This window comes from Penicillium oxalicum, chromosome VI, assembly GCF_001723175.1.
Source record: "Penicillium oxalicum strain HP7-1 chromosome VI, whole genome shotgun sequence".
NCBI lineage: Eukaryota > Fungi > Ascomycota > Eurotiomycetes > Eurotiales > Aspergillaceae > Penicillium > Penicillium oxalicum.
In genome coordinates, this window is record NC_064655.1 from 2,207,279 (window position 1) to 2,234,460 (window position 27,182).

At 51.6% G+C, this 27,182-nt stretch overlaps 5 protein-coding genes across 5 annotated transcripts; all 5 read right to left on the minus strand.

Moving 5' to 3' along the window:
- Positions 1-42: 42 nt before the first annotated feature.
- POX_f08061 (uncharacterized protein) lies at positions 43-2,553 on the minus strand (the record flags this gene model as incomplete). Its single annotated transcript, XM_050116844.1, has 4 exons — positions 43-323; positions 402-587; positions 654-2,337; positions 2,500-2,553. 4 exons carry the CDS (start codon positions 2,551-2,553, stop codon positions 43-45), a joined length of 2,205 nt encoding a protein of 734 aa, XP_049966983.1.
- Positions 2,554-3,489: 936 nt separating this feature from the next.
- POX_f08062 (uncharacterized protein) lies at positions 3,490-5,718 on the minus strand (the record flags this gene model as incomplete). The annotated part of the gene is made up of 1 exon (XM_050116845.1): positions 3,490-5,718. One exon carries the CDS (start codon positions 5,716-5,718, stop codon positions 3,490-3,492), a length of 2,229 nt encoding a protein of 742 aa, XP_049966984.1.
- A 4,331-nt stretch (positions 5,719-10,049) lies between these two features.
- Positions 10,050-10,456, minus strand: POX_f08063 (uncharacterized protein; the record flags this gene model as incomplete). Its single annotated transcript, XM_050116846.1, has 2 exons — positions 10,050-10,292; positions 10,358-10,456. 2 exons carry the CDS (start codon positions 10,454-10,456, stop codon positions 10,050-10,052), a joined length of 342 nt encoding a protein of 113 aa, XP_049966985.1.
- An 8,730-nt stretch (positions 10,457-19,186) lies between these two features.
- On the minus strand, positions 19,187-19,615 carry POX_f08064 (uncharacterized protein; the record flags this gene model as incomplete). The annotated part of the gene is made up of 1 exon (XM_050116847.1): positions 19,187-19,615. One exon carries the CDS (start codon positions 19,613-19,615, stop codon positions 19,187-19,189), a length of 429 nt encoding a protein of 142 aa, XP_049966986.1.
- A 1,014-nt stretch (positions 19,616-20,629) lies between these two features.
- On the minus strand, positions 20,630-22,160 carry POX_f08065 (uncharacterized protein; the record flags this gene model as incomplete). The annotated part of the gene is made up of 2 exons (XM_050116848.1): positions 20,630-21,615; positions 21,713-22,160. 2 exons carry the CDS (start codon positions 22,158-22,160, stop codon positions 20,630-20,632), a joined length of 1,434 nt encoding a protein of 477 aa, XP_049966987.1.
- Between the last annotated feature and the right edge of the window lie 5,022 nt (positions 22,161-27,182).

Consider the following 27,182-nt stretch of genomic DNA (forward strand, 5'->3'; position numbering starts at 1 on the left):
ACGCGTAGCCTTACAAGCGCACGTCAGCTCTGTGGGGCGCGTTTATGAGTCGACACCCATCAGACCACGGATTCCGGTGTCAAGCGCACCGGACGGGGGAACAGACGGGCATATGCAACCCGGCGGAACATTCATGTGCGCTGACGTATTAGACGAGACCGAAGGTAGAACGCGAGGAGAGCGGCCCATCGCGCGGGCAATGATTGAAGCAGGGTTTCCGGCAGCGCCTTCACGGGCGTGCAGTAAGCCGAAGCGCAGGAAGACTTCGGAGATGGTGACAAGGATAGAAATAATGATCAGAACGATGATAATCCAAGTTTGATCTGCATCAGAGAAAGGAAAAACAAAAAGATTAGCATGGGGTCAAGTATGTCAGATACGATACAAAATGAGGCACTGACGAGAGGTTCGATTATCCGCAATCGAATCGGACAGAATCTCTGCAAGATCGAGGAATACCCGACAGCGCTCATTCAAGACTTGAATACGCGGCTTGATTTCAAGATACTCGCGCACGGCGATGTAAAGAGGATACAAGTTCGGCTCGCTCTCCCAAAAGAAGTTTGGAACGTCGAGCATGTTCGATGCTGAGAAGAGTGAACGTTTTGTCAGCAAATTGCCCTGTAAACGAGATGGCCAGGGTCCGCACTTACATAGATTGACCTCCACTCTGCTTTTGAAAAGACGGCCCAGAATCCGGAACACTTCCTCGCGTTTCATTCCCAGCTTTCCGGTCGTGGCCAGACGCCGTGGGACGTCCTTGGCATCTGCCATTTGACGAGCCATGACCTCTTCAAAGAAGCACAGTTTCGTACTCTGCGAAATACCATGACTGATGGCCAGCTTGATCATGTGGTCACCACTGCGAAGCGTAATCATGTCATTGTAGACGCGAGGTCGGGAAATCTCAGTCGAGTACTCAAAGTGGAACTCCTCTGTTTCAAAGTCCTCTTCATGAAGGGGCATGGTCGCCAACGGGATCGGCGTACCCGTCGCCGACGATGTGGCAAAGGCAAGATCCGCCAGTAAATCCTTTTCCTGGCGCTCTGTAAAGTTCCAGAAGACGACCACTCCATAACTGAAGACGAACATTTCAGCAACATTGTAAAGAGTTCGAGCGGGTGTTTCGGGGATGGGCGGCGTTGAGGAAGTTAGCGGAGGGGAAGCGCGTTCCCGCATACGAGACTGACCGTCGTCAGAGCTGTGACGACGGCGCCTGGGTCTCGACTCTGCACTTTTCTGCATTTGATCGCTCTCTGGCCGAGCACCACTGCTGTCCGCTGTGGAGGAGTCGGCATCCGTGATGGTATCTCTTCCATTCTGGCCCCGCCCATCTTCTTCGGGGGCTTGATCCATATACCCAGAGCGGTGCGTGTTCACCGAAGCGTGACCATCGGCTTCGCCCGGCGAGCGCTCATCATGATGCTCATCCTCATGGCGACCGTGGCCAACGACCGAATGCTCCTCGGCTTCGTCCATAAAATCGTCGTGGTGATCCCTCAGCTCATTCCGCTCAATCTCTTCATCAAGCAGCGACTTGCCACCGGGGATTTTCAACACCGGGCTGCTGCGTAAGCGATACCCGTCATGACCCGGCAGCAACGGCAAGTGATACGCCGTATAGAGGCAATCATCATACAGCTTTGTGCGGGCGCCATGAACATCCTTGACAAAAGCTGCCACTGAACCCATCTTATACGCCTGTGCCGTACAATAGGCCGTCACTCGTGCGAGCTTCTCCGTCCGTCGCGCCTTGGGCAAGCGTTCCGCATAACTTTTTGCTCGCTCAGGTCCGATACGCCGCCTTCTCGTCGTTTCTTCCTCCGCCAACAATGGCGCAACATCATTGTCAATCCCAAAGTCTCCTGCAAGTCGCTTTTTGGCCAGCAATTGCTGTCGAATCGCCTCTGGGTCAAGATGCTGATTCCGCGCAAGACGCTGCACCAGTTCCTCATCCACCAACTCATCTTGTCCCTCGGTATCATCTTCTTCGCCATCGTCCGTCTCCCCAACCTCGCCTGTATCCGGCAGCAAGACCAATTTCTCGCTAACCTTTGTCGTTCGCGGAGGCAGTCGCGGCTGCGCAGCGAGACGGCCCCCCTTGGTGATTGCGTTGATCGAGGCGCTGGCGGCGCTACTGCTCCCCGAGCTGGAAATCAGTCCCCCGGCGGCCGAGGCAAGACGGCGAGAGCGCGAGATGGGCGGCGGTTGGCGCCGCTGTTGTGAAGGTACATCCGAGGCGTACTGGAGGACATTGTCGACGGTAATGAAGCGCGTAGCTGGAGAACGACGCTGTCGGGGGGCGGACGCGGGTTGTTGATCGCGAGAGTCGGTGACCTTTTTGTCAAAGGAGGGGTGTCAGCGCATAAGTCACTTCACTGGATAGAGACACAATTGATATCAAATCGGGACAGGTTGAATCATTCATCCAGCGTGTCAATTGCCTCCACCGTCACTTTCCAATTTCAGGCAGGAATTGAGGCACCAGCTTGAGCTTACCAGGACGGTTGGGCTGCGTTGGCTGTTTCCCCGTCCGCGGGCAGTGGGAGTCATTGTCGCGCGCCCCTCTTGAACTCAGAAGTTACTTCAATGGTATGCGGCGCACTTGTGACGACTGCTCGTAGCCAAAATGGTGTTGGTTGGGGTTCTCTGAAGGTCTGAAGCCGTTGTGCTTGTCTGCTGGGCCAGCTGGTGTCTTCCTGCCCGTGGTCTAAGTTTCCCACTGGCGCTAAGCCGATTATGGAATAGCCCGTCTTTTGTGAGATGACGTAACCACTGTCAACTTACCGTATCTCGTTCGTTTCAATATTACAGGGACTTTCCAATAATGGATCCCTTGACGAGCCACGTGGCTCACACGCCAATCACAGGACAGCCTTTCTCGGCGGCACCACGGAACCAAGGAATTGCAGATGCGAGGATCCGGGGTAAGCTCGCTGTCTGTCGGATCGACATGGCGATCTGGATCTTGCAGATCTTACGAAGTGTCAATCCATCAAAAATGCCGTTTCAAGCGACTCGAGAGAAGCGGTCGCGAAAGCTATCTGGGCGCAGTTTCAGTAGTCTTGTGTAGACACAAAAAAAAAGCTTGTATTGGAAACTCATGATGCACGGGAAAGTAGCACATAGTCGTGAAACGGGGTTTTATTTTCATGGTGTCGGCCGCTGAACAAAAGTTCCAAGAGGCCTTCTCGGAAGTAGCACATAATAATGACGGAGAGTAGAAACATCACAACCATGAGAACGCCCAAGCATAGGTCTGTCGAGTACATGGGTAGCCTTGGCAATTACCATCGAATCGAGGAACAAAACAACCAATTGTGGAATATGCAGATGAAAGATTAGGAAATTAAACGTCAAGGTATTCGCGCCAGAAGACAAAAGAAAGGGTGAGAGACTACACGTCATCCTCACCATGCATCATTAAGAGGGAAAGCGTCCCTCTCGTGAACAGATCAACGATTCGATAATGTCATGCGCAAGGAGCTCTTAAGAATAAGATCCGTCACGGAGTTTTCGGTCTTCCTCCCAGATCTCATTCTTCATCCGAGTCAACGACTCATGCCATTTCTCCAATTTACTGATAGAGTCCGGAGATGGATTGGACTGGGCCGCCAGAGACTCGTGCAAAGAATGATACCTCGCGTACGCCTTTTTGAATCTTTGGGACTTGTCCCACAGCCGGCGTTGTGCGACTTTGTAGCTCATTGGGGGGGACGCGCTACCTGTACTACCTCCACTAGAAGTACTGGCGGCACGACGGCGCTTGGGGTCGTTGCTATTGGGCGCCATCCGAGCACCCACTTGGCTTGCAACTGTCGGTCGCTCAGGCGCGGCTTTGCGCTTCAGCGGGTTGTTCACGGTGGCAGCAGAAGGCCCCTTGACAGATGCCGTGGCTGACCGACCCGAACCACCCACGGAAGAAGCAGCGGCGGCGGGCGCTTTGGACCGACTGAGTTGCGAGATGAGTGGAGAAGAGGATGAGCTGGAGGACTGGTTTTGACTGTCGGAGCGGCTCCGACCCACTCCTTCGGACACACTGGTTGGAGGCGACGTCAGGGGCGAAGGTTTCCGAGGGGAAGCAGAGAATCGGGCAGACGGAAGCCTCTTGCCCGCAGCTTTGGTGGCCTCTCCCTGCGGGCCAGGAGCGTCAACCTTGGCACGCTTCGGTGCAGATATGGTTGGTGGGCCTTCTTTGGGGCGAGTCTTTACCGCCATCGCCGTGGTCTTCTTGACCGGGGACTGAGTGGGCGGCACGGTCTTTTTCGCCCCGGTCGGCTTCGCAGGCTTGGCTGACCGGTCACTGGGCACTGGAGCTGGGGCGGCAGTAGAAGCCGCCGCCGGAGACACATCTTTCGCAGATGGGGGAGGAGATGCATCAGGCATCTCATCATCATCAGAGACATCCGAGTCGTGAACAAACTCGGCCGACTTGTACTTGGTGTCCACCTGAGGTGCCTTGGCGGGGCCTTTCCCACCCGTCTTCTTCGTGATTCGGCCGGTCAAGGTGCTGTTGACGTTTTTATTTTTGGTGGTTCGCTTGGTAGTCTCCTTGTCCACGCGAGGTTTGGTTGCGGCCGTCTGGCTGGGTTTCTTCGCGCCCGCGACCGAGACGGCCTTGGAGCGGTCGGTCTCGTTGCCAGTTGTATCGCCATCTTTCCGCTCGTCGGCAGCATCCACCCCCGCGGCAGACGTCGCAGGTTTCTTACCCGAAAGCCCGCTTTGGAGGTTGAGTTTGGAGAGACACTTTCCCTTGCCACGTTCTTCCTTGGGCAGCAGCCCCTGCCAGAGCTTGTCACTTCGAGACAGGCGCATGCGATCAAAGGCCGAAATTGCCTTGTCGATGGCCGCCTGCCGATCATCCTGACTCGGATAGGGGAATTTCCACACATCGAGATCCTTGTAGAATTTGTCCTTGAGGTCGTACTTTTCTCGGTCGATGCGATTCTCGGCGCCGTACTTTTGGACCAAGGCGGTGCAGTCCTCGATGGATGCCCGGGTTTGACGGGCCAAAAACTTGGTCGACACGGGACGAATGGCGAGGAGGTGGATGAGGGGTGTCTTCAGCGCCTGGAGACGAGCACTGTTCTTGGCTTGAGAGGGCGGCGCGGAGGTGGGGGTCATGCCGGGCAGAGGAGACCTTGGGGCACCCAGGGTTGGGCTCGATGTGAGCGATCGGTTGGAGGCCTCTCGAAGAAACCGATCCTTTTCCAGAATCGACCGGGGTTTGGAGCCCAGGTTGAGGGAAGCACTTGAGTTACCCGCTCTGAGCGCTCTCAGTTCCGCCGGGCTCTGAATCATGTGGGTTGACTTGGAGGCCTTGCCTCGCTCAAAGGCATTGAGGCTTTGCTCCAAATTGGCTAAGGCTTGGTCCGTGGCAGCGGTATCTTCCCGGGCCTTCTCGACTTCCAGACTGTGACTCAAGACACCAGCAAAGTAAAGATTATGTTTTTCATCGGTAGTGCGGTAGATCTCGGACCGGTGGGTTTCGGGATAGGCGTGGAAGGACTGGGTCTTGTTGCCGTAATGAAGCGTCGGATGCTTGCCCATACGTACTTTCACTGCGGCGTTGTCCGTCCGAAGACTCGAGATCAATTCATCGAGCGTGTGTTGTGCCAAATTCAGTCGCATGAATTGGGCCGGTTTGACGGCTGCGTCACCCGGCTGATCTCCCGGGCGGAGAGAGAGCCCATTCTCGGGGATCTCCAGACCGACCATCTTGGGGGGTGTAGGTAGTGAGGTGAGCGTTCACTGATGGCTTTGTGAAGAGGAGACTGAGTTTTCAATGAAGGGCTAGGCCGTCGACTGGAGGGGAATCGGCTGGCAGCGTGAGGGCTGCAAGTCAGGCGGCCAACTGCACGGGGAAGTGAGGCGACACCGGCATCAGATCGAGTAGCCGAGGGGACGGTGCCGGGAAGTGGCGAGAGAAGAGGAGGTCTTGAGCCGAGTTGGGTCGAGTGAGCGAGGGAAGAGAAAAAAGAGAGGGGGAGGAGAGAGAGAGAAAGATCGTTGTCCCACACAGTCTTTGGTTCTGGAGGTGAGAAAGAATGGCAATCGTGCAAGAAAGAGAAAGAGATGAGAGAGTGAGGAATGAGGAGAGGACTGAGCAAGGCGAAGCGGAGAGTGGGGAGGGCGTAGCGTAGCTGACGGGGGGGAGAAAGTCGGGTGGCCCTGGGCGACCTCCGGTGGACTGGACTGGATGTATTGTATTACTCCGGAGGTACTGGTCGGTACCTTGCGTAATCTACCGAGTCCACCGGTACCGTCCGCCCGTAAGATTTAACAGAGGTCCAATCTGATTTGAGGCTGGACCATGAACGATTGGGTCCCATAAACTCTCCGTCTGTAAGCTTGGTAACCCTCCGTCTGGATCGTTCGTTCGAGAATGAGGTACGGCAAGATACATCCACGGCGTGACCACGGCAGGCGCAGGAAAGAACAGGAGGCGGAACTACGCGAAGGTCCGGGGATTACAACCGGCGCGCAGCAAGACATCCAAGAGGAAGAGGGAGAGAGAGAGAGAGAGAGAGAGGAGAGAACAATTCAAGGCCCCCGCGGAGTACCGACCGGGTACGGACCGGAGCAGCAGGACTCAAGGCGAAGGTGCAGGTGGCATCGGGTACACGGTGTGTAACTTGTATAGTAGAGAGGGGGTGACAACTCTCTGGCATGAATAAATTACAGGGAAATGCTCTTTTAATTATTATTTTTTTTGGTTTCTGATCGGGTACCGAGCAGAGGTTGCAGGGCGTGATCTAAACGTGAATCAAGATTTATTAATTGGTGGAGGTATTTGACTGTAATGACTCGACGGAGTGGTCCTAGACGAAAGGGAGAGGAGACGCAGTCAACTGCAAAGGAGAACCGACGGATTGGGGCTATCACTCACGACTCTCTCTCTCTCGTTCGGCCTCACTGACCCAAGCTGGGTTCGTCAATCACCATGACAAGTACGAGTCTCCGTCGCAGAGAAATCACAGAGACATGATCACTAGGGATTTGCTCCTGATGAGAACGGTAGAGGATCGAATGAGGTGGGACAACCCTTGAACCCACCCGTGGGCGGTTCTGCCCGTCAACTGGTCTGATCGGAAACAGAAACTTTGATGAGCCCATCCCTCATCCCCAGCGAACACGCGACGAATGGATTGATTGGCCCCCAAACCTCCATTCTCGTATCCTCATCGCTCGTTGCCCTCGGTCCTCTTCCCTCGTGATGGCCCGTCCATGTGCACCTTGAAGTTCCTGGAAGATGTGAACCATCGAAGATACTGAAATTACCACTCCCAGGGCGAGGTCCATTGTATCAGCGCCCTTCAAGGTGACAACTACTGATCCCTCCGTGTCTCCGTTCAAAGTAACCTCCTCTGCACTCTTTTTCCCTCTTGTCCCCCCACGATCGCCTGGATGATTTTCTCCTCAGCCACGTTGTCTCGGCCTCCTCTTCTCACTCTGCCTGACGAGTTCCCGGTGGCGATCGCATCATGGTGAAGAAGGCTCTCCTTTTTGCAGACTAGTCCCGTCCAGGCACCACATCATTCGTTCTGTCTCATCATCCCTGGCTCCATGGCTACCCGTCACTTTGAATGGGGCTGCAGCACTAGTGGGTTTAGTCAGATCCTGGAAAGATACTAGTAACAGGAGAACTGGCACTAGCACTCCCTCAGAGACCTGCCAGAATTAGATCATTCCCGTCAGCTCCAGCGCTAGGACTACTGGAAAGGGGCCGGAGGGGCGCGCAAATATCGTCAACATAAAACTCAAAAGTAAGAAGATTAAAAGCCTCGCCCCTCGCCTGCGAGGATGACAATGGGGGGGGAAAGGGAGGAAATATCGACACAACTGAAAATTCAAGGGTAGCTGATTCATGGAGCCGCCTCTTCTTTGATTTGGATTCTGCGGCTGTTTGCATTGTGGTTTCTTGTCTGCCGGACGCTACATCCAGGGAGACCTGAGAGCTGACCGTCTCGGCTCCCTTTGTTTTACATACCAGCCCGATTGCCGCTCGTCGATTGCCGTTCAGGTGTACCGTACACAACACACACACACACGATACACCCTGCACACTGGCGCGCCAGCATCCGATCCAGTCGCATCCAGTCCGATCTGCAATCCTCCCTTTCCTTTGCAATGATTCGATCTGATGAAGAGATGCGTGGAGGATATTGACCCTTCCATGATGGTTCCATGCTCTGGACAGCGTCTTTCCATTTGATTTTGAAAAGGCCTGTCGCTCAGTGACCACTCTCTACTTCCCCACTCCGTCCAGGAACTTGCTGGCTCACGCGGGACCAGTTGGGACCAGTTGGGACCAGTTGGAGTTGGGTGGTTGAACGCTCTTCGTCAGAACGCTGTCCACCCTGACCCGACCCTCGAGTCCTCCATTCAGCAGGAACCGACTAAGCGCAGCCGACCCGACAGGATCTTTCCTCTCGTGGGAAATTACCAACCTGCTGTCTCTTTTTTTCCCCAGAGGGAAGTGGCGGAGGCGGAGGACGAGAGGGGAGGGGGGGTAAAAAAGTCAATCTAGGTTTTGGCAGTGCTACTCGGTAAGTTGGTAACACGACCCAGTTCAGTCCGCAGTGTACTGTCGAATGTTTATCACGACCATGGCAAAATTCAAACGTCTCGGTATCACGGTTCTAGAATCGAGCGTACAGACAGATGTCCTCCATTCCTTCCATCCTTCAGGCGTCCCAATGGAAATGACCAAGGTGCTTAATCTTGGTAGGGGACCAGGACGGGAGTACCAGGTATGGAGGTCACAGGTGGATGGACGCCCGATCGGGAAGGCTTGTCCTCTTCTCTGATTTCAACTCGCCAGTTCTCTTTTCTTCTTCTTCGCTCTGACCAAAATCCGCACCACGGCAGTTGAGGATCACTGAGGTGTTTGTATCTTTTTTTTTGTTCTTTTTGGTGAATCCCGGTCGGACGCACAACCGTCTGTCCGGTATTCTCGTCTGATTCATTGGCGACGCATTTCTCGGGAGTGAGGAGAAGCTGTCTCCATCCGCGGGTACCCAAAAAAAGCAGACGGAAAAATGGGGCCGACGGTTCCAGGCCCACTGCCGAGATTGGACGAGACCTCGAGGCTGGTACCGGTACGAGGAGTCGAATACAGTGAGTCGTGACTGGGAGTGTCCTGGTACTGCGACTGTCGGTCCAAAACGTACACGAATGGAGAAGTGGAGAGGAGGGCAACTTGTAGACTGCATGATTGCAAGGGGATATGACTCTAGCACCGCAGACAACGTACAAACTCTAGAGCACCACTGCACTACCACCAGGGCCGAACTCGCTGGATGGTCAGAGGTACCGATCTTGACAGTCCGATCACTACATTACCACCATCTCAGCATGTGTATAGACTATGGAGTGGATTCTGAGCCATTGAGTCACAAGAAGGCATCCAGGATGATGATACTCTCCGAGTATCCATCCACAACGGTCGGCCGATCATTCTTTGATCCTATCACCTTGATTCCGGATCCCCAAACATCAAACGCCGATGCCCGGCGGATGCTAGTATACTGTCCCTCGATGGATCCTTTTCTCCGAGGGGGCATAATCCTTCTCACACAATCTCTCTTCTCTCCCCAATCCTGAAATTGACCTGGAACATCCGATAAGAAAAAGAACGTCTCCCTTCCAGAGAGACAAGAGAATTTTCACCAAGCACGACGGCGCCTGGCATGGAATGACATCCTCGAATGCAAGTCAAGGCAACCATCAAGCATCAAACCACCAGATACAAGCCGTCCGTGCTGCGCAAGTGACAAGGTCACACTACAGGAGACTGTAACCCCCGGGGTAAATGATTCGACAGAACCACATCCAGCAGTTTGCTCCTGTAACACGGTAGCCGCCTGTTGGGGTGGTGTGGCATTTTTTTCCCTATCTTTCTTACTATATCACCATTAAGCTAAATGATCATGTACCTGAAGCACCAACTAACGTAAGAGTTCTCGGGCCAGAGTACTGTCAGTGGCTACTAACTAGACTAAGTAGTGTAGTATTCCATAGTCACAGTAGTACACTTTTTCCCAATGTCATCGGTTTTGCCCTGCCTTCCAGCCTCGCGGACATCCAACAGCATACCAATGACCAGTGCTCCAGTCCAACTGACCTCCACCCTCTCTCCATCCAGATGGCGTAAGATCCACCACCACCACCTCCTCCTCCTCCTCCTCCTCCTCCTCCTCCTCCTGCTTCTGTAGCTCACTAATTGTACCAACCCAGACGGCATAACCGCAGGAGCTCACGGGGTAGACGAGGCAAGCCAAGATCGCCCTCTGCCCCATGCTCAGTCACCTCCCCAGTCATCCGGTCTTTCCTACCGACCGACATCTGGACAGACCATGGTACATGTAGGTACCGAGTGATTGAGGTAGTGGAACTGGCCCCTGGTCGCTGGGTCTTTCTTCAACAATGACGGCCGATCAGCCGTCTCTTCCATCCTCGATTCCATATCCGTCTTTTCTCTCTTTCTATCTCTTTCTCCCGCCGCGGCCGAAGAATGCAAGCGCGTTGTCCAGTCCTGGTCGTGGTGCAAGTCGTACTGTACACACAGATCAATATACAGTTTAGTCCCGGGTGTTTTTTTTCTCAATTTGAAATTATATTTCATTTCTCCTTGTACCAAAAAGAGAAAGGGAAAAAAAATTCGCCCCCTCGTTCATGCACGCAGGCACGGATTCAGGCAGCGGGACCGGCCCGTGGTGATTTGGTGAAGGATTGTTGGGCGGGGAGTGAAAAGAGCAACGGACCCGGACACATTCTGTATGTGCAGTAGTCATGTATCATGTATACAAGAGTTAGTGTCTTGCAGAGGGCTAAAACCAAAACCGAAATGAGGTGGACAGCTTGGATTACTATGCACAACTTGGATCTTGGAGTTTGCTGCCACGAGTCTTTCCCCGCTATTGGTTATTGGTTCTTGGTCGTTTTTGGTCCAGTCGCGACTTGAGACAGTACAAGTCAATGAAGACTTTCCTATATGGATGGCATGCCAGATGCCAGACATGTACCGTATCTGACTGTTCACTGTACTGTACCATTATACCAATTTACTGTACACCACCTCATGGCTCATTTCAGTAATCCGATCCTGCAGAAACACACTCGACAGTGTCGAGTCGACACTACTGACAGAAAGCTCTCTCTCTCTCCCCCCAAAGACTGTCAAATGCCAAGATGGGGGGGGGGGGGGGGGGGGGGGGGGGGGCAGCCGCCTGACCCTTTCATCACAGAATCATTTGATTAAAAAGAAAATCTCAATCCAACTGAATACAAATCAACATCAACACCAACCCTCGAGTCAAGCCAACTTTGTCAAGTGACATGTAGAAGAATCCTGGTAGAGTCGTCGACCTATCGCTCCCGAGGGGAGGGGGGGAGGGTAAGGTGGATACACGGGAAACCACCGAGGACTCGGATTTAGTTTCAATGGCTCCAAATGATGTCAAATAACATACTGCGGGGATGAGTTTTTCCTTGCAACTACAGTGCATGCTCGTGTACATATTGATTATAGAGTTCGCTATAACATATACCAGTGATGTGCCAACCGTGTGCATGGTGCAACGGGTTGGGAATTTCCATTCTATTGCCTCATCGCCGGTCAATCTGAACCATCAAATTGTTATAGACGTACGCCACGGCGCTGTCTTGTGTGCAATGCGCGTAAATGCGCGGACCGGGGCAGTGAGTGTGCCTCGATTGTCTCGGTCGGATAAGATAGAGGCCCGCTAGCGGGTGGCCTAAGCTGCTTGCTCGGCCTATCGTTGGTATTTAGATCCAACAGGCGTCTCTGGAGGGGAGAGTGGGCAAGCACTAAGGTTAGGTGACGGTTGTAAATCACATCTATCTTGGCATATAGAGAGTATCAAGTACTAGAAACTCCTAAGGTTTCGCTGTCCCGACCTACATTGATCAGCCTGGATTTACCTTGTCGCTCAAAGGTTGAGAAGGAGAAGAAGAAGAACAGTCAATCCCTATCGATTCCGCCGTGAACGGACTCGCCAAATTTTTGATTTAGGGGGAAAAAAGAACACGACCAAGTCAATCGGTTTCCTAGGAACCAACAGTAGCTTAATGACTGATGTTTTAGATAATCATACTACTATTGGGTCATGAATATTAAATTGGACGTACTGTACTCAAATTAATTACTAATCAATCGACCTCTCTCCTCTCTCTTCTCCTCTGTTCAGGACAGACCCACCCTTCGGAGAAAGTGGCCCATCCTCCGCTCGAGCCGAAGAGTGGAGTCAAAATATACACTCAGTATGGTACAGTATGACGATATAGAGTTTACATAGATCGGGCGGAGGTTCGCCCCCCCCGAACTCAATGTGGTTTTACCTTGAGTACAGTCAGTACATACTTGACGATGATGGCTACCTCGTGGAGGGGCAAAATCGATATACTTGACACCCTCCGCGTTTCGACATGATTGATGGTTATGATCGCACTGTTGGCGCTAGCTTGCCAACTTGGATGCCGAGATAGAGACGGAAGGGGAGACAGTTCAGACTCGTATGGTCGGGCGGACGTGTCGAGAAAAAAACCCATGAAAGTACGAGACCCTGTCTCTGCCCGCCCTGTCAGTGCAGCGGTACTACTGTCGGTCGGCGCGGCTGAATGGAGGGGGGGGGAGCCTTGTGGCTGGGGGTCTCTCGTCTTCGCCGTCAAACACTAGGGGGGAAAAGAAAATTGACACGGCGAAAATTTAAAGAAAGTTGTGATGGTAGATGTGAGACTTGAGTCTAGCGTCGGGACAGCTCCAGTGGAGTCAGGCTGGTGCAAGTCGTACAGGTTACGCACATCTTGATATGCTAGAAGTCTATTTTTTTTGCTTGTTTTAATTGTGTCTATTAGATCTAGAGCGCCGAGGAATCCAATCCAGTTGATTAATGTTAGATAAGTCTACCAAAAAAACGACGCACGAGAACTTTACGATCTGTGGGCGCGGTTATTCAGCTGTTTAATCAACGGTCCTTCATCACGGCGTAGGCTTCATAGACCGGAGCACAGTATTGACTAAACAGGTTTTTCAAATAGACGAATCTTTTACTGAAAACAATATATTGTTCATGGAATAACACAGTTGTCGGAAATGAAGAATACCATCCCTCCGGCAACATATAGTGATTCCCGCCCGCGCGCCTAGAATCACTCCAGCACGTATGTAAACCCTCTCCGCGGAGTCCACCACTCCCGTCCTTTTTGGTGAGACTGTACATGAAAAATCGCCAGCTAGCCCTACCCAGTCGGCCCTGAAAATAATAATTGGAGCGATTGCGCATGAAACCAGATTGAAAAGGCAATAGTTCCATGGAGCTTGTGGATCGTACGTGAGTTACTAATCAGAGGTAGCTAGTAGTAGTTACGAAGTCTGTAGTGTGAACCAGACCTGATGAAAGGCCCTATATAAAGATAGAGATTGATCCACTTGCAGGGGAGTAAATGGAGATATCAGTGCAATTGACTTAATCACCAAGACATGAGTGATCTAAAGGGGGTCGGAGGGTTTCGGCGGTACAAACTCCATGACAGCAGACACCACAGCGCGACAGTATCACCAGACCTTTTCCCAGATCAATTTACATGATTTGGCATACTTTGGACAATTGCAAATGAACTCTATTTCTTCTGCGATGAAATGACGTATTTCAAGGCAGATACCCTCAGGCGATCACGTTGATTCACCAAGGTCCCTTCTACCACTAGATTGATCCCATCTGATCAACTACCAAGCGGAAAACCGATTCAAGAATTTCGTCCAAGGTCCCTCGAGTGAGCAGTGCCTATGCACTATCGAACAGAGTACAACCATCAACAGCTCGGTCATGTCTGGTGTATATGAAACATACACACCCTGGGACCATAAAATGAAGCTCCCTCTGATGTGGCACTCGAATTCACGACTCGCTGATTGGAGCAGACAGTGTTCGATGACTCGGCGACCGTATGCAGAGAGGGGGCGAAGAACTGGTAAAAGGGGAAGAACCTTGGGGAAGAATCAAGGCCCCCCCCGGTCGAATTACAAGCTTCTCCAATGATTTCGTGTCTGGTATACCCCTCTGGTGCCTGGTCAGCAGGGAACTCCAATCGATCAACGGGAAAGGCATTCCTTGGGCGGGTGATGGGGCGAGATGATTCACGGCCCAAATGTGAATCTCGAATCTTCACGTGGCCTGGTCTACCTTGCTGTGGTACATATTTTGCACTCTTCTTTTGTAGTCGCGTTAAAACAATACCATTGAGATTGTATCTTCTAAGTTGATATTGCCCAGCTAAGAAATTATACCGGGTTTACTATTGTCAAAAGAGAAAAAAAAAACGATACACCAAGGTGGCTCTCCATATCAAACCGTCTCCGTAATTGGCAGTGTAGTACAGGGTATGGCCTGCAGTGTCCAACAATGTACTGTAATAATCGTTCAGCTCGGCTCGGCCATCAGGAATTTCTTTTTCAAGAGCGATCAGCTGCATGACACGACTGATCCTTTCGAGATCTTCACAGGTTGCGGTGATCAGCCAGGATTGTGTCAGGCAAGTCTCTTGATTGGTCTCCGCCTTGGTACCTGCAAAGCCCCCCTCCGAGGCCTTCACAATCCGTACATCCAGTACTGACTCGATGAGCGACGACGGTATACATTTTGTATTCAAGTTGTAGTTCCTACATCCTACCACCAGACTCAGAGGAAGTTTCACTTCTAACCGGGAGGAAATATGATCAAATGCAAGAATCAGAGATCCCAAAATCCTGAACCCACCTCCTAAGCAGCAAAGTACTAGTTCACTGGTAAAGCCCTGTCCTCGAATCTTTCTTCCACCGTGACTCTGCGTTTGAGACCAGGAGAGTGCAATGCCCACCATTCTTATCCAGGGACTAAAGTCTGCTAATAACTGAATTTTTGGGGCTCTCAAGAGTGGTTTCCAATCGCAAATCCAAAGTTCCCCTAGGTTCATGTCGATTACTTTGTCCACGCCGACCGGCAAGAAAATGCGGCCCTTTCACCTGTTCAGGGCATCCGTAGCCTGGATGCACTACACCGCATGCACTGCAAAACCCAACTCGACTCGATTGGACTTGATTAAGAGAAAGAAAAAAAAGCCTCCCGGTTCTAGACCCATATCCGAGACCCTTTCATTTTCAACAGAAAGAAAGTCGCGTGAGCAATGTAAGTTTAAAAAAAGAAAAAAAAAAACAGGAACAAAGGATTACACCTCAAAACCACCAGGTTGAACGGACACACCGACATGCTTGACATACCGTACTCCCCCCGTGGAACCCCCTTGCTTGCGGCGCACCAGAGCCGGCTCCCGATCAAGTAGGCTCCGGCTGTGGTCCTCTCTCTCTCTCTTTTTCTCTTAGTAGGCTCTGCGATTCGCTCGCCCTCTCTGGTGCCAGGTGGTGAGGCAGTGAGGAGCCAAGGCAGCTTTGGAAAAAGAAAAATGCAAACCAAGTCCGATTCCGACTATTTCACCCCCCACATGGCGGGGAGAACCTGCTTCAATGCAGTGGTGATGGAGGGACAAGTCATGAACGCAGCTGCAGGAGGAAGAAGGGGGAATGTGACTAGAGGCAAGTCCATGCTTTGTAGCCAACACAACTTATCCGACTTCAGGGAGTGAGGGAAACAGAGAGGTATCAGGGTACTCTGGTACGAATAAGTACATACGATTTCCTTGCCATTGCGGGTTTAGATCTACAGTACTATGGGCTACAGGGGAAATTGGGGGGGGCAACTTGGAATGAAAGATTATGTGATTACCACATCACCGGGGCGAGAATTGTAACTTACCTACTACTAGTATCTTGCTGACTGGTCATCGGTCTGAAACTAGTTTTTCTTCTTCTTTTCTGTGTGTTTGGTTGAAGGCCTCCTATAGAAAGGAAGGCGAGGAGACAGGGGGATGGAAAGAGCAACGCAGTACAAAACCATTCTATGACCCCATGGTAAGAGTAAGATTCCCGTGCCGGAGTTTCTCCGACAAGATGACCTATTTTGAGCCTGTCAGGGTACATAACCTAGCCAGACATTTATCCATGCTGCGCTAAATTACAGCAGTGCGTCTTCTAATCCCGCACCAGTGTCGGACCATGAGTTGATCTGACCGTGCAGGTCCCGAATGCCAGCCCACTTATTACTAGGAGAAAAGGCCGATCGCGTCCAATAGGGGACGTTCGCACTTCCGGGGGGCTAATTCATACGAAATATCCGTCGGCTGAGAATGCCTTGCTAGCTTAGTATACTTCCTGGAGTTCCTGAGGGTATCTCACAACCTACCACGAAAAGTGACTATAATTTCTCGTAGCTGAGGGAAAGGTAAAGTGATATAGGAAACTCATTTTGCCCACAGATTGACACTCGAAAGATGAATATTATCGATCACCCCCGTCACTCAAGAATGAGATGACCATGTTTAAACTCGAGACTTTGATCATGGCTGGAATGCTTCGCGGAGGAATATGATTGGTCGGCTTGAAAGCAATATCCTCGGGTTTTGTATCATTCGACTCGAAAGCGGATGGCTTTTTTGTTTTAAGACTGAATTGAAGACAAACGCACGAGGTCAAGGGGTCAGGTAGAGATGGTCTTATCGCTATTTGAATAAAAAAAAGCCATTTCGGCTGTCTTTCACTTCTCGAAGTGTGTCTCCTTGAAGTGCCGCCAAGAAGATCAGAAGCACCTTGGTTAATCTTCAACCCCATTCGGTGATCATAGCGGGAGAGAATTAGACCTCCAACTCTGAATCCTTGCATTCTGCGCGAGACAATTGTTCATTCAACCTTGATCAAATTCGTCACGCCTGATCCGACAATCCGTTTGATCTACATGGCGCCTCTCTTCAACATATACGACACAATACTTTACGCGCGCACTTTGACAACCCTCCCTAGCACCTCTCCGCTGTCTCGATCTTCCTTTTCTCGCCATTATCGGGGAAATCTCCACCGTAGCCGTCCCGACATATAAAGTTCTTATCTGAAGGGGGCTTGTGTAGGAGCAGAAGGGGGGCATTTATTGTCCCTTTTAACGTTGTCAACTTGATCCGAATTATCTGGTAAAACGATGAGTTGGAATGCATTGAGAGAGAAAAGGCAAGATGAGCGCGAGAGGTCCCGTTGACTAGATTTACATGCCTACCACTGTAGGTCCTCTTAAGTAGGTAGGTAGCTATTCGATTACACATAAACATTGGATTTATAGCGAGGATACTGAGGTAGCCTTTCCCTTATCCAACACCTTCCATCTGACTCGGGTCCCACGATCTACGAATCGTATACACTGTATGCACGATGACCTGACCTGAAATATCAAATAGAATTCCTCGTTCCTCCCCAAAATCTGCACATCACACGAGACAGCAACCCCATCCACCCGTCCGCAAGAAATCCCAAGCTAGTCAACCGAGATATAAGAAGTTGGACTGGAAGTCGCCGTAGCAGTGCTACTACCCTCAGATAAAGGCCGAGTACAAATGCCCCGCACACACTTATTCTTCCACGAGTAGCAGCAATTCTCATCCGTCAAACAAGGCCCATTATCTTCCTGACAGAACGGCCATTTCTGATCGGTAGATCGACACTTATGCGCGGCACAGTATCCCGAGCAGCAATTCCCGATAATGTTGCCCGGTAGGATGCATTCGGCTGGAGAAAAGGAGGGGAAGAAGAAGAATTAGTCAAGGCAACTAGATGGATGGAATATGTGTGTTTTTTTTTTCTTTGGTGGAAGGGCAAGAGCCACGAGGAGAAAGGGAAGGCTCACCGTATACATTCAGGCATGTTGGAGCTGGTACGCAAGTGGTAACCGTTGTTGTGGCGGTTGGATTCACCAGGATGGCGGTGGTGCACTGGTTTGTCCCGGTGCAAGGTGCATTGTTACCGCATCCTTCGTGCGTAGTTGGGACTGAAACGATCGAGGTTTGTGGTTAGTTGGGTATTTTGAAGGGGATGATGGAGTAATATGGAGAGAGAGAGAGAGAGAGAGAGAGAGAGGAGGAACACTGAAAAAAAAGCCAGGATAAAAATGAAAAGAAAAAAGAGTCCAACGTACCAGCAAAAGCAGCCTGAGAGAAAAAGAGGAAGCAAATACGCCTGATCTGCATTTTGAATGCCTCTTTCTCGCAGAACTTGGAAATCCGAGCTGAATCGACTTCCAAGTATTGATGAATGAACCAAACTTGAAGTACTCTCCGTTACGCAGTAGAGATACTGCGCCCGTCCTATTCGTCTGGAGGTCAAAAGGATGAAAAGGATAGATTGAAAAATCAAGCCAAAACCCACCTCCCTCTCTTCTTTGAAGGAATTTGGAATAAGGTGAGGTACTCGGTAGGTCTTGAGGGTGTGATGCAGATCACTTTCTTTGCCCTTTTTCTCGTGTGTATGTGGATTTTGTAGCAATAAATCCCTCGACCTGAAGTAGATCGGTATTTATATGGGAATTCCATCCCGGTCCATGATCCAGATCAGACCACATTCTCTCATTTCTCCTAGGACTCAGTCTCAAGATTGACCCTCTCAATTGGTTTTTCATCTGGGGAAAAAACACACACATTTACACATTGATCCCGTTGACATCGACATAGTGACCTAATCGACTTCAGTCCAAGGTCCGCCTCAAAAACCGATGATGCAAATACCTGTCATTTGACCGCCGGACCTGAGACATGAACTGAGTCAAACATGAGAAGTTGCATTTCTCCCCCCTCCTCTTCTCTCTTCTCAATCAATGGATATGCATGCACTCGACCAAAAAAAAAGACATACCAAGCTGGAAGCAAATCTTACAAAAACCTAAATACAAACCCATCTCAAAGGAATCAATACTCATTCATAACATGGAATCTGAATATAATCTCCCGTACAATCGGTCATTTGTTAGAAACGCGGACGGGAGCCGCGGGGGGGAAAGAAAAAAAACAGAACCGCATGCAGCAAAGTACACGAGCTCGACAGGGTAGAGGATCCCCATCGCCAAACATAATCGGCTATTGCGGTATATTGCGGGATGAAAAGAAGATGACTCCTGCATGGCATAGACAGATCCCGACTCGTGACGGGGATTGGATCAGCTGTTTGAGACACAGTTTCTGCGAGTCCATATGTACCATCCTCAGCTGAAGGGAGGTTATTATTAGCTGATGAACTTGATGATGGGGTGTTGGGAAATCATTTGATTTTCCTTTCCCCCATTTTTTTTCGGGGGCGGGCGAGAGACTCCTTAGTCTTCTTCTCTTTAGTCCATGGACGCCTGTTTCTATATTCCCCTTCCTGGTTCTCTGGACCACTTTGGTCAACCGTACAGCCAACCTGAGCGATCGCCAAGATCTCCCCGTCAGTAGACAGAATGAGTATCCCGGACCCCATGATGTCATCTCTTTGGTGAGAGAGGGTCGGGTCTTGGCGGCCCGATTCAGACTCGACGCTGAAATAGATGCCCAGGGCACAGAGGTCAAAGTTTCTTCTCGATACGGACGTCTCGGACAAGAGATTGGATGTTGACCACGAAGGCTCGGTGGCAATGGAAATTGACTTGATACCGACATGATATGACGGAGTTCCCTCGGGCCTCGAGGCACGTGCTGTCGACTTGTACATGAGTAGTATTCAATGGGATAACACAAAAGTTTCAATCATGAGTAAAAAAAAATAATTAACCAATGGTGTAGATCGAAAGCAGGTCAAATAATACAGGAGAATATGCCAATGCAAATGCAGATCCACGCCGTCATCGAGAGACCGCAGTGAGGAATTAGTTGTAGGTAAACAAGAAAAAAAAAGCAGGCGCACATGATCCAAAACGTGATCATGATTCGAAAGAGACCAGAAGCCAACCCAGACACCACATCGCAATGGAGCCTTTCTTCCAAAAGCGATAGAACAAGAGGTAATGTACATCAACATTGCCCGAGTTCCCCAAAACTGCCCAAAAGAAATACCCAGTACAATGCCCTGGCCCATAAAAACAATTCCTGAATCCTGCGCTCTATTGATGCTGCTTTGCCCCCTACATCGTCTGGTCCCCTCCTCGGTAAACCCACGCCGTCCACGCACAAACACGCTCTGAAGACAAAGGAAATAAGACATAAATGGGATGGTGTGTGTATGGTGCAGTGGTGTGCGGTTGACGGGCTGGTGAGCGACTCAATAAGCCGTGGCGAGAAGGGGGAAGACCATATCTCCGGTGAGATACACCGAGATTCCCGACAAGAGGGGGGGGGGGGGGGGTTTGGAGGGGTTGATCCAACACGGGGAAAGAGCTGGACGCCGGTGGAAGGACGTGTGAGAGAGAGAGAGAGAGAGAGAAAATAAATAAAAGAAGATGCAATCGCGCAGAGGGGGTGTGGACAACCTGGTGTGTTGGTTCCACGGGGAATCAAAGGAGTCAAGGGGAAAGATGACAATATGCAAGTGTGAACGATTTGACAAAGGAAATGGAAAATCAAGGTAACATGGGAGAGCAAATTGGTGGTGATCGAGGGGGAGCAAAGACGAGGGGGACGGAAGGATGAGGGGATCCATTATTCTTCAATGACAAAGGAAATGTTCGTAAACAAGATGGAGAAAAGGAAAAAAAACCCTCTCCCTGACACAATCATGGTAGCCTCCGCATTACACCGCGGTCGACCAAGTGTGCTCATTCATCCGGGACTTTGTTTCGTAGTTATCCGGCTCAGTGCTATTGGGACGACGGATGGTGGAGTTGGGGAAATACATATGAGGAGGCATGGAAGTCGGATAGGACGAATGACCGGGCTCGGGATAGGCAAAGTCATTCACGGATCCCGGTGAAGGCATGTTGCCATGAGAAGGAGAAGCCCAGCCCAGACTGGTCATATGGGGACTACCATTGACGCTGTTGGGGCGATGGTCGCTGTTTGCAGGAGGCTCCAAGGGCTGCGGCGGGCCATACGGATTGGAAGTCATCGAGGGCCGTGGGTGAGGCGCACTCCCATAGCTCGAGAGGGATGGGGAGCTAGCCGTCGGGGACGCTCGGGGGCTGCCTTGGCCAAAGTCGCCGCGGATATGAGGAGGAAGAGACCCGGTACCCATGTAGTAATCGGCGGAGCGATGCATAGTCAAGGGAGGCAGCTCTCCGGGAGACAAGGATGGATGATGAGACGGAGAGGGTGTCGAGTGAATCGAGGCGTGGTCGGGAAACATTCCCTCGGGACCGCGGCCTCGCTCCTTGTTCTGGCGCAGATTGGCTTCGGTCTCGGCCGCCGCTTCCTCGATCGTTCCCGTGTGATGGTTTTGGTGGCGGGTCAACGTGGTTCGGCGCGTGAAGGTTTTCTGGCAATTGGCGTACGGGCACTTGTAGGGTCGCTTTCCGGAGTGGATGCGACGGTGACGGGCGAGGGACGAGGAATCACTAAAGGGCTGTGACGATGCCGCGTGAGTACTTGAACCGCCGCGCGAAAGGAGACGGCTGGAAGTCCGGCCAGGGAAAAGGCATACCTTGCCACATCGCTCACACATATGAGGCTTCTCGCCGGTGTGAACTCGCGAGTGAACCGTCAGGGCCGACCGTTGAATGAACTGCTTTCCACAGCCCGGCCATTCGCAGGCGTGGGGGCGAATGCCCGTGTGAATGCGCTCTATGGCCAGAAATAATCTCCCCGTCAGTCATTCCATGTTTCGCCCAAATCTCATTTGCTTTTTTGTTTTCCAGCCCGCCGGATAGTCTGAACATACCGTGTCTCGCAAGGTCGCTGCGTCGAGCGAAACCCTTGTTACAAGTCGCGCAGTGGAATGTCTTCGCAGGCGCATCGCCACCGGGCTTGCCAGACTGCATTTGCTGCTGCTGATGCTGCTGCTGTTGCTGTGGTGGTGGGGGTGGTTGCTGCTGCTGCATCTGCGAATCACCAGCGTAACCTCCGGGCACATACCCCATATTCCGCGGAGGCGCCGCGGCGTTCTGCCCGTAGTAGAATGAGTCGGCTAATCCTTGGTCCATGGAGACGCCCGGGGGAGGATGAGGAGGGTATGCGGTGACGGGATTATCAGAGGCACCTGGTTCCGCCTTCATGGTGGATTGACCCAATTGAGCGGTTTGCATATATTGATGATGTAGTTGAGCTTCTGCGGCGGCTGCGGCAGCGGCGGCAGAATTCTTGCGATTGAGAATCGTCGTGAAGTCCATGACACGACTGGGGAGGATTTGTAAGGAGGCCGTGGTGAAGATTTTATGCGTATTGTAGATCTCTGGAGATTTTTTTTTCTTCGCCTTGTTGGCTTTTCCCTCGTGGCGGAATTCGAGAACGTAACGCGTCGTTTCTCGAAGGGCCAGACTCAATTTTGTGATCGAGACAGGCTACGTGGATCAAGGGTTGCAGGTGATCTCGAGATGCTGCGTCTTGACTCGTGCGCCCGGTCAATACCGTCGATGATTCAGGCTGGGAAGGCGATCGCTGAACAAAGGCGGTCGCGACGGGACCGATGGATGGGAGCGCGGCGGGATCCTATGACGGGTAGAGTATGTTAGACTCGGCGACCAAAAAGAAAAGGAATTCATGTAGACGCGGCGATGCATCAAAGGCTGCTCCTTTGGTCTCGTGCAGCTTCGACCGCACTTGCAACGCTCGGCGCGCCGACCCGCCGACTTCCTCGTCCCCGGCGGGATCGCGCGCAGCTAAATGTGGAGAGACGGCCGGGACGCGAAAGCGATCCGTGCTGTATGAGAAGCGCAACGGGTGCTCCGTGAAGGGGGGCAGTACTTGAAAGCCGGCGCGTGGAAACTCCTCAGAGCAGGGTGTTGGGCATCAAGAGCCAAAGGCAAGGGTCGACAAAGCGCGGTTCGGCCGGGTAGCGATGTCACAGGCACTTTTGACCAGAGCCGCGGCGGATCCCAAATGCAGCTTGAATTCGCACGAGGCACAGAGCCAGTGGGAGGGGGAAGAGAAGGGGGTACCAACCGGTCACGGAGACCTGACGAGGACAGTCGGGGTTTCAAGGCCTACCGGGGAGAGTAGGAAGAGCGGCGTACAGGCGGAAAAAAAAGGTTGAGGAAGGTGGAAAGGAAAGAAGAGAGGAAGCTGAGAGAGAGAGGGGGGGGGGGGGAGTACAGCTGAGGCGCGGGAAGTCGGTGGGGAGGGAGAATCGTCCAGTTGGAGCAGGCGGAAAGGGCTGATCGTGTCGGGAGGTGAGGATGCAGGGACGGCAGCCTTATGAAAGGGTTTGGGAAGGAGAATGGGGGGTGGACGAGGGGGAAATACCAGCAGAGGAAGTCTGATTGGTAAAAGGAGAAGGGAGATGGTATCTTGGGCTGGTGGTAATCGATTAATAAAAGAGGACTGGAGGGTTCTCGGTTCTTGCGGTCGAGTATTAATAAAAGGGTACAATTATCAAAAGGGCCGAACAGGGGGAAAAAATCAAGGATGTGGCATCAATTTAAGCAGAGCGAGTTGAGGATTTTTGGGAAAGATTTGAGGGAGATTGGGGGAGCGAAGCATCAAGTTTGGGTGTTTGGGCGTTTAGGGAATTTAGGTGTGGTAGGTGCCACTGAAAGGGCGCCTAGAGTCCATTTCCATCGTTCGAGAAAACGAGGGAAGAAAAGAAAAAGAGATTAAAGAGATTAGTAAATAATAATAATCATCGAAGAGACAGCCAAAGAGGAAAGAATAAGGATCAGTAGTCACGCTGGGTGTTGATTTTTGATGATTATTGATTTTCTTTTTCTTTTTGCATGATTTCTCATTTCTGGATTTCCGACCTTTCTCTTCTCTTTTTTTTTTCTTTTTTTTCCTTTCTTGCTTTTTGAGCCATTTGCAAAGGAGTTTCATGAGGTTCAGAGAAGTTGCCATTCTTTTGAGAGTCGTCTCTGCCGTCTGGGGAAACTCAGGGAAACTCACCACCTCCTGGACTCTGGAGCCGGGTTTCAGGAGTGTCTGCGACAACCAAAAGGGGGAGAGATGTGGTGGTCGTTACCAATCGTACGAACCGCACGCCATGCAGCAGAACGGTCCGCCGGGAGGCCTTCGCCGTGGGTTCGAGAAGGAGTTGGATACCAAGCTATGATCTGATCATCGCCCTGATCACCCACGGACGGATGCGATAGACAAGGGCATGGTCACTCAGACGAACGGGATCCGTCCAGATCTTCAAGCGGCCAACGATCGATAAACAGTGTCCCTTTTGTGTTCCTGGCCATTTTCGGAGAACCACGTACAAACGATCGAGGGGAAACGGGCCCTGACTAGATGGGGAACAGGCAGACTATTGACTTCCCGACGAGCGATCTTCACAGCCATCATAAGGAGATGCAAGGTATGACGACTCGTCTCGAGGTACCAACCCTCCGTCACTTCTACACCTCAACGCTGCATCTCCTTTTGCCTGTTTCCCTCCACCCCTATGATCGCATCACCATGGGGTGGTATTGGGACCCCTTTGGATCCTTTTTTTTCCTCTGCCACACATTCTCTCTCCCTCTCCCTGATGGATCAGAGGGATCATTCGAAATAGAAACACGCCTCCTCTTTCCAGAGATTCTTCCCCACATCGGCCGTATCCCTGTGTCATGGGTCGTCGAACTAGACGGAGCTTCCAGATCTAGCGTGCCCCTGAGTGGACACCCTCGAGAGAAGCGCTAGAAGGAAACGAGGCCGCACCAGAAGGGCTGAAAGCAAGGCCCCGTCATTTGGGCTCCACTGCAACGTGGGATCTTTTCCCCTTTCCTTTTCCCACATGCGAATCCCCTGTCCCTAGCGTCCCTTTTGGTGGGGATGCTACTGCTTTGCTGCATGGACGGTACGTGGCCATATCGTACAAATTACAATCCTCGAAATGGACAATGGATCAGATCCAAATGCCACCCGCTCATGAATTATGTGCTACAGATACGAGGGGAATCAGAAAGGAGATGTGCATTCTTAAGTTTCCACCGGGCTACAATCCGTGATGCTCGGTGACGGACGCCATGATTTGGTAGTCCAGGACACAGGACTGGTCAACCGGTCACGAACAATTTCCCTCCGAGTCCTGGGTCATGAGGTTGAACCAGTCCACTAGCACGAGGGGACTAGCCTCAGTATGAAACAAGCACTGCGCAAACCGTAAAATTCCGGCGAACCCAGGGCAGGGCCCAGGGGAGGGCCCAGGGGGGTGGAGGAAGAGAGAGAGAGAGAGAGAGAAACAGGAAAAGGGACTGGGAGACCTATACCACAGAACAATGACGCACTTGGACCGAGAGAGGGCGGAGTGTCGAGAGAGAGAGTTGAGCATTTGGTCTGCAGTCGAGTTGAGGAAAATCAATTTCCTTGTTTTCGGTGGTCATGTGTACTGGTACAAAGGAGTACCGGTGTAACAGGGGCATCTTCTCGGTCACAGTGACAATCCCTTCCCTGTCCCAAGTTCCAGTACCCGTTCCAGCGTACCCAACACGGTACCTGGACCCACGTTGGCAACCCTCCCGAAATGGATCCAAATGCACTCCGGGTCCACGAGGACGTGGTCACTCAACCAGACCATTACCTAAATAGGAAAGAAGTGATCGGGCGGGCTGCGGGCTGCGGGTGCTAGCCTACACTATCACAGTATCCATATTGATACTCTCCTCGGTCCCGCTGTCCCTATATCCTCTCGTCAGTTTTTTTTGAAAATCGTCCACCTCAGCCATTGTGATTATTGCAGGATTCTCCCAGGTGAGGGTCTCGGAGGTGGCAGCGCTTAGATTTCTAGCAGACAAAGGGGGGTTTTTCCAGCTGTGCTATTAAACATATTGATAGTTGCAGGGCAAGGCGGTGTCCTTTGACTTCGATTGGACTCTTCGGCGATCGCAAATCAAGCAGGATTCTGCTACGGCGCCATTGAGTGGAATTTCCTTTGGGTTCTTTTTTTTTTGAACGAAAAAATCCCGAATTTCATTTGAGTGTCTCAGCTCCGGCCAGGCGTTCTGCTCTCTTCGAGATCATTGCCGGTCGAGGACGGTAGTCAGGTTGATCCGATGAACGATCTCGATGGGCGCGCGCCCAGATCAGGTAGCAGATGGTGCGCGCCACTCATGACCAATACTCGAATGAGATTACAGGGTGATCATGACAGTCATCGATCCAGCCTGTGATAGTTCTCGGTCCAGCAATGGAGTGTAGGATCATACAAGAAAGTTGGAATCGGTCTTCCCGGCCGGTTCTTTCTCGGAAAAAATTACTCTTGTGTATACATATCTGCCTGACCGTTGGCAGAACCATGGATTCTGTCATCCTGTGTCCGCCGTGCGGAATGGAACCTCTTTCAAGGGGCGACTGAGCCGATCGGAGCTATGTTTCGGACCACAAGATGCGGCCGAAAGCAATGAGGAAAAAGAAAAAAAAAACAAGGTCGATTCTCGGGTTCGAATCACAAGCCGTGAGGTTGCTAAGTACAAGGGACGATCATCCTTCATCTCCGGGAGCCAGTGTCCAGCTCTGCCATCGTGTACTTTCCTCTGGGCGGATCTGGTAAAAAGCGGAGCCGGATCTCACAGGAGGGACGGGAAGGGCAACCATGAGCTATGAACCACGGCACACGGCTTTTCGGGGATGCGTTATACCCACCAGGTTCGTAGGGATGGGAATCCGGTGGAATTGCTTCAATTGAGAAATCTACCGTCGACGTGGAGAAAAGAAGCCGTGGAAGATTGTCCTCGTGCTTCTAGAGGCCATGGAAGTCTACTAAGAAGGGAGGGTCCTCCGGCAACTTTCGGGCCCCTCATCCACGAGCTGGAGCCCGGAGCGCGTCGTGCTCTTCCTGAAAGGGAATGTGATGATGGAGCCTTCGCCAATAGGGTTGTAAAGCACGTATATCCTTTGACCTTTCGGGATGGGACCAGCCGTCAGGCGTGAAGCCTTAGAAGCGCGAGTCGTGACACACCAAGTCCCCAAGTTTCGTGTCCCGTTTTCCCGTTTTCCATGGCAAAGACAGGTTCTCAACTTCCCATCTGATGATGATGACGATCATGATAATCGGAACTTTGAAAGATTGGTAAGCGCGTCCCGCTTCACCGGACGGTGGTCAGATCCTAATTTTTTTTTTCGTCATTCTTCTTCTCTTCGATCGGCAGATCGGCTGAATAGATTATCTGCCGAGCCCTCTGACAGGCTTGGGCCTCTGGCAGGTCGATGTATACTCCTTGGAGCTTAGACGGTGTACTACTAGTGCTTACTCCCAGTTGACTACTCAGTGCACA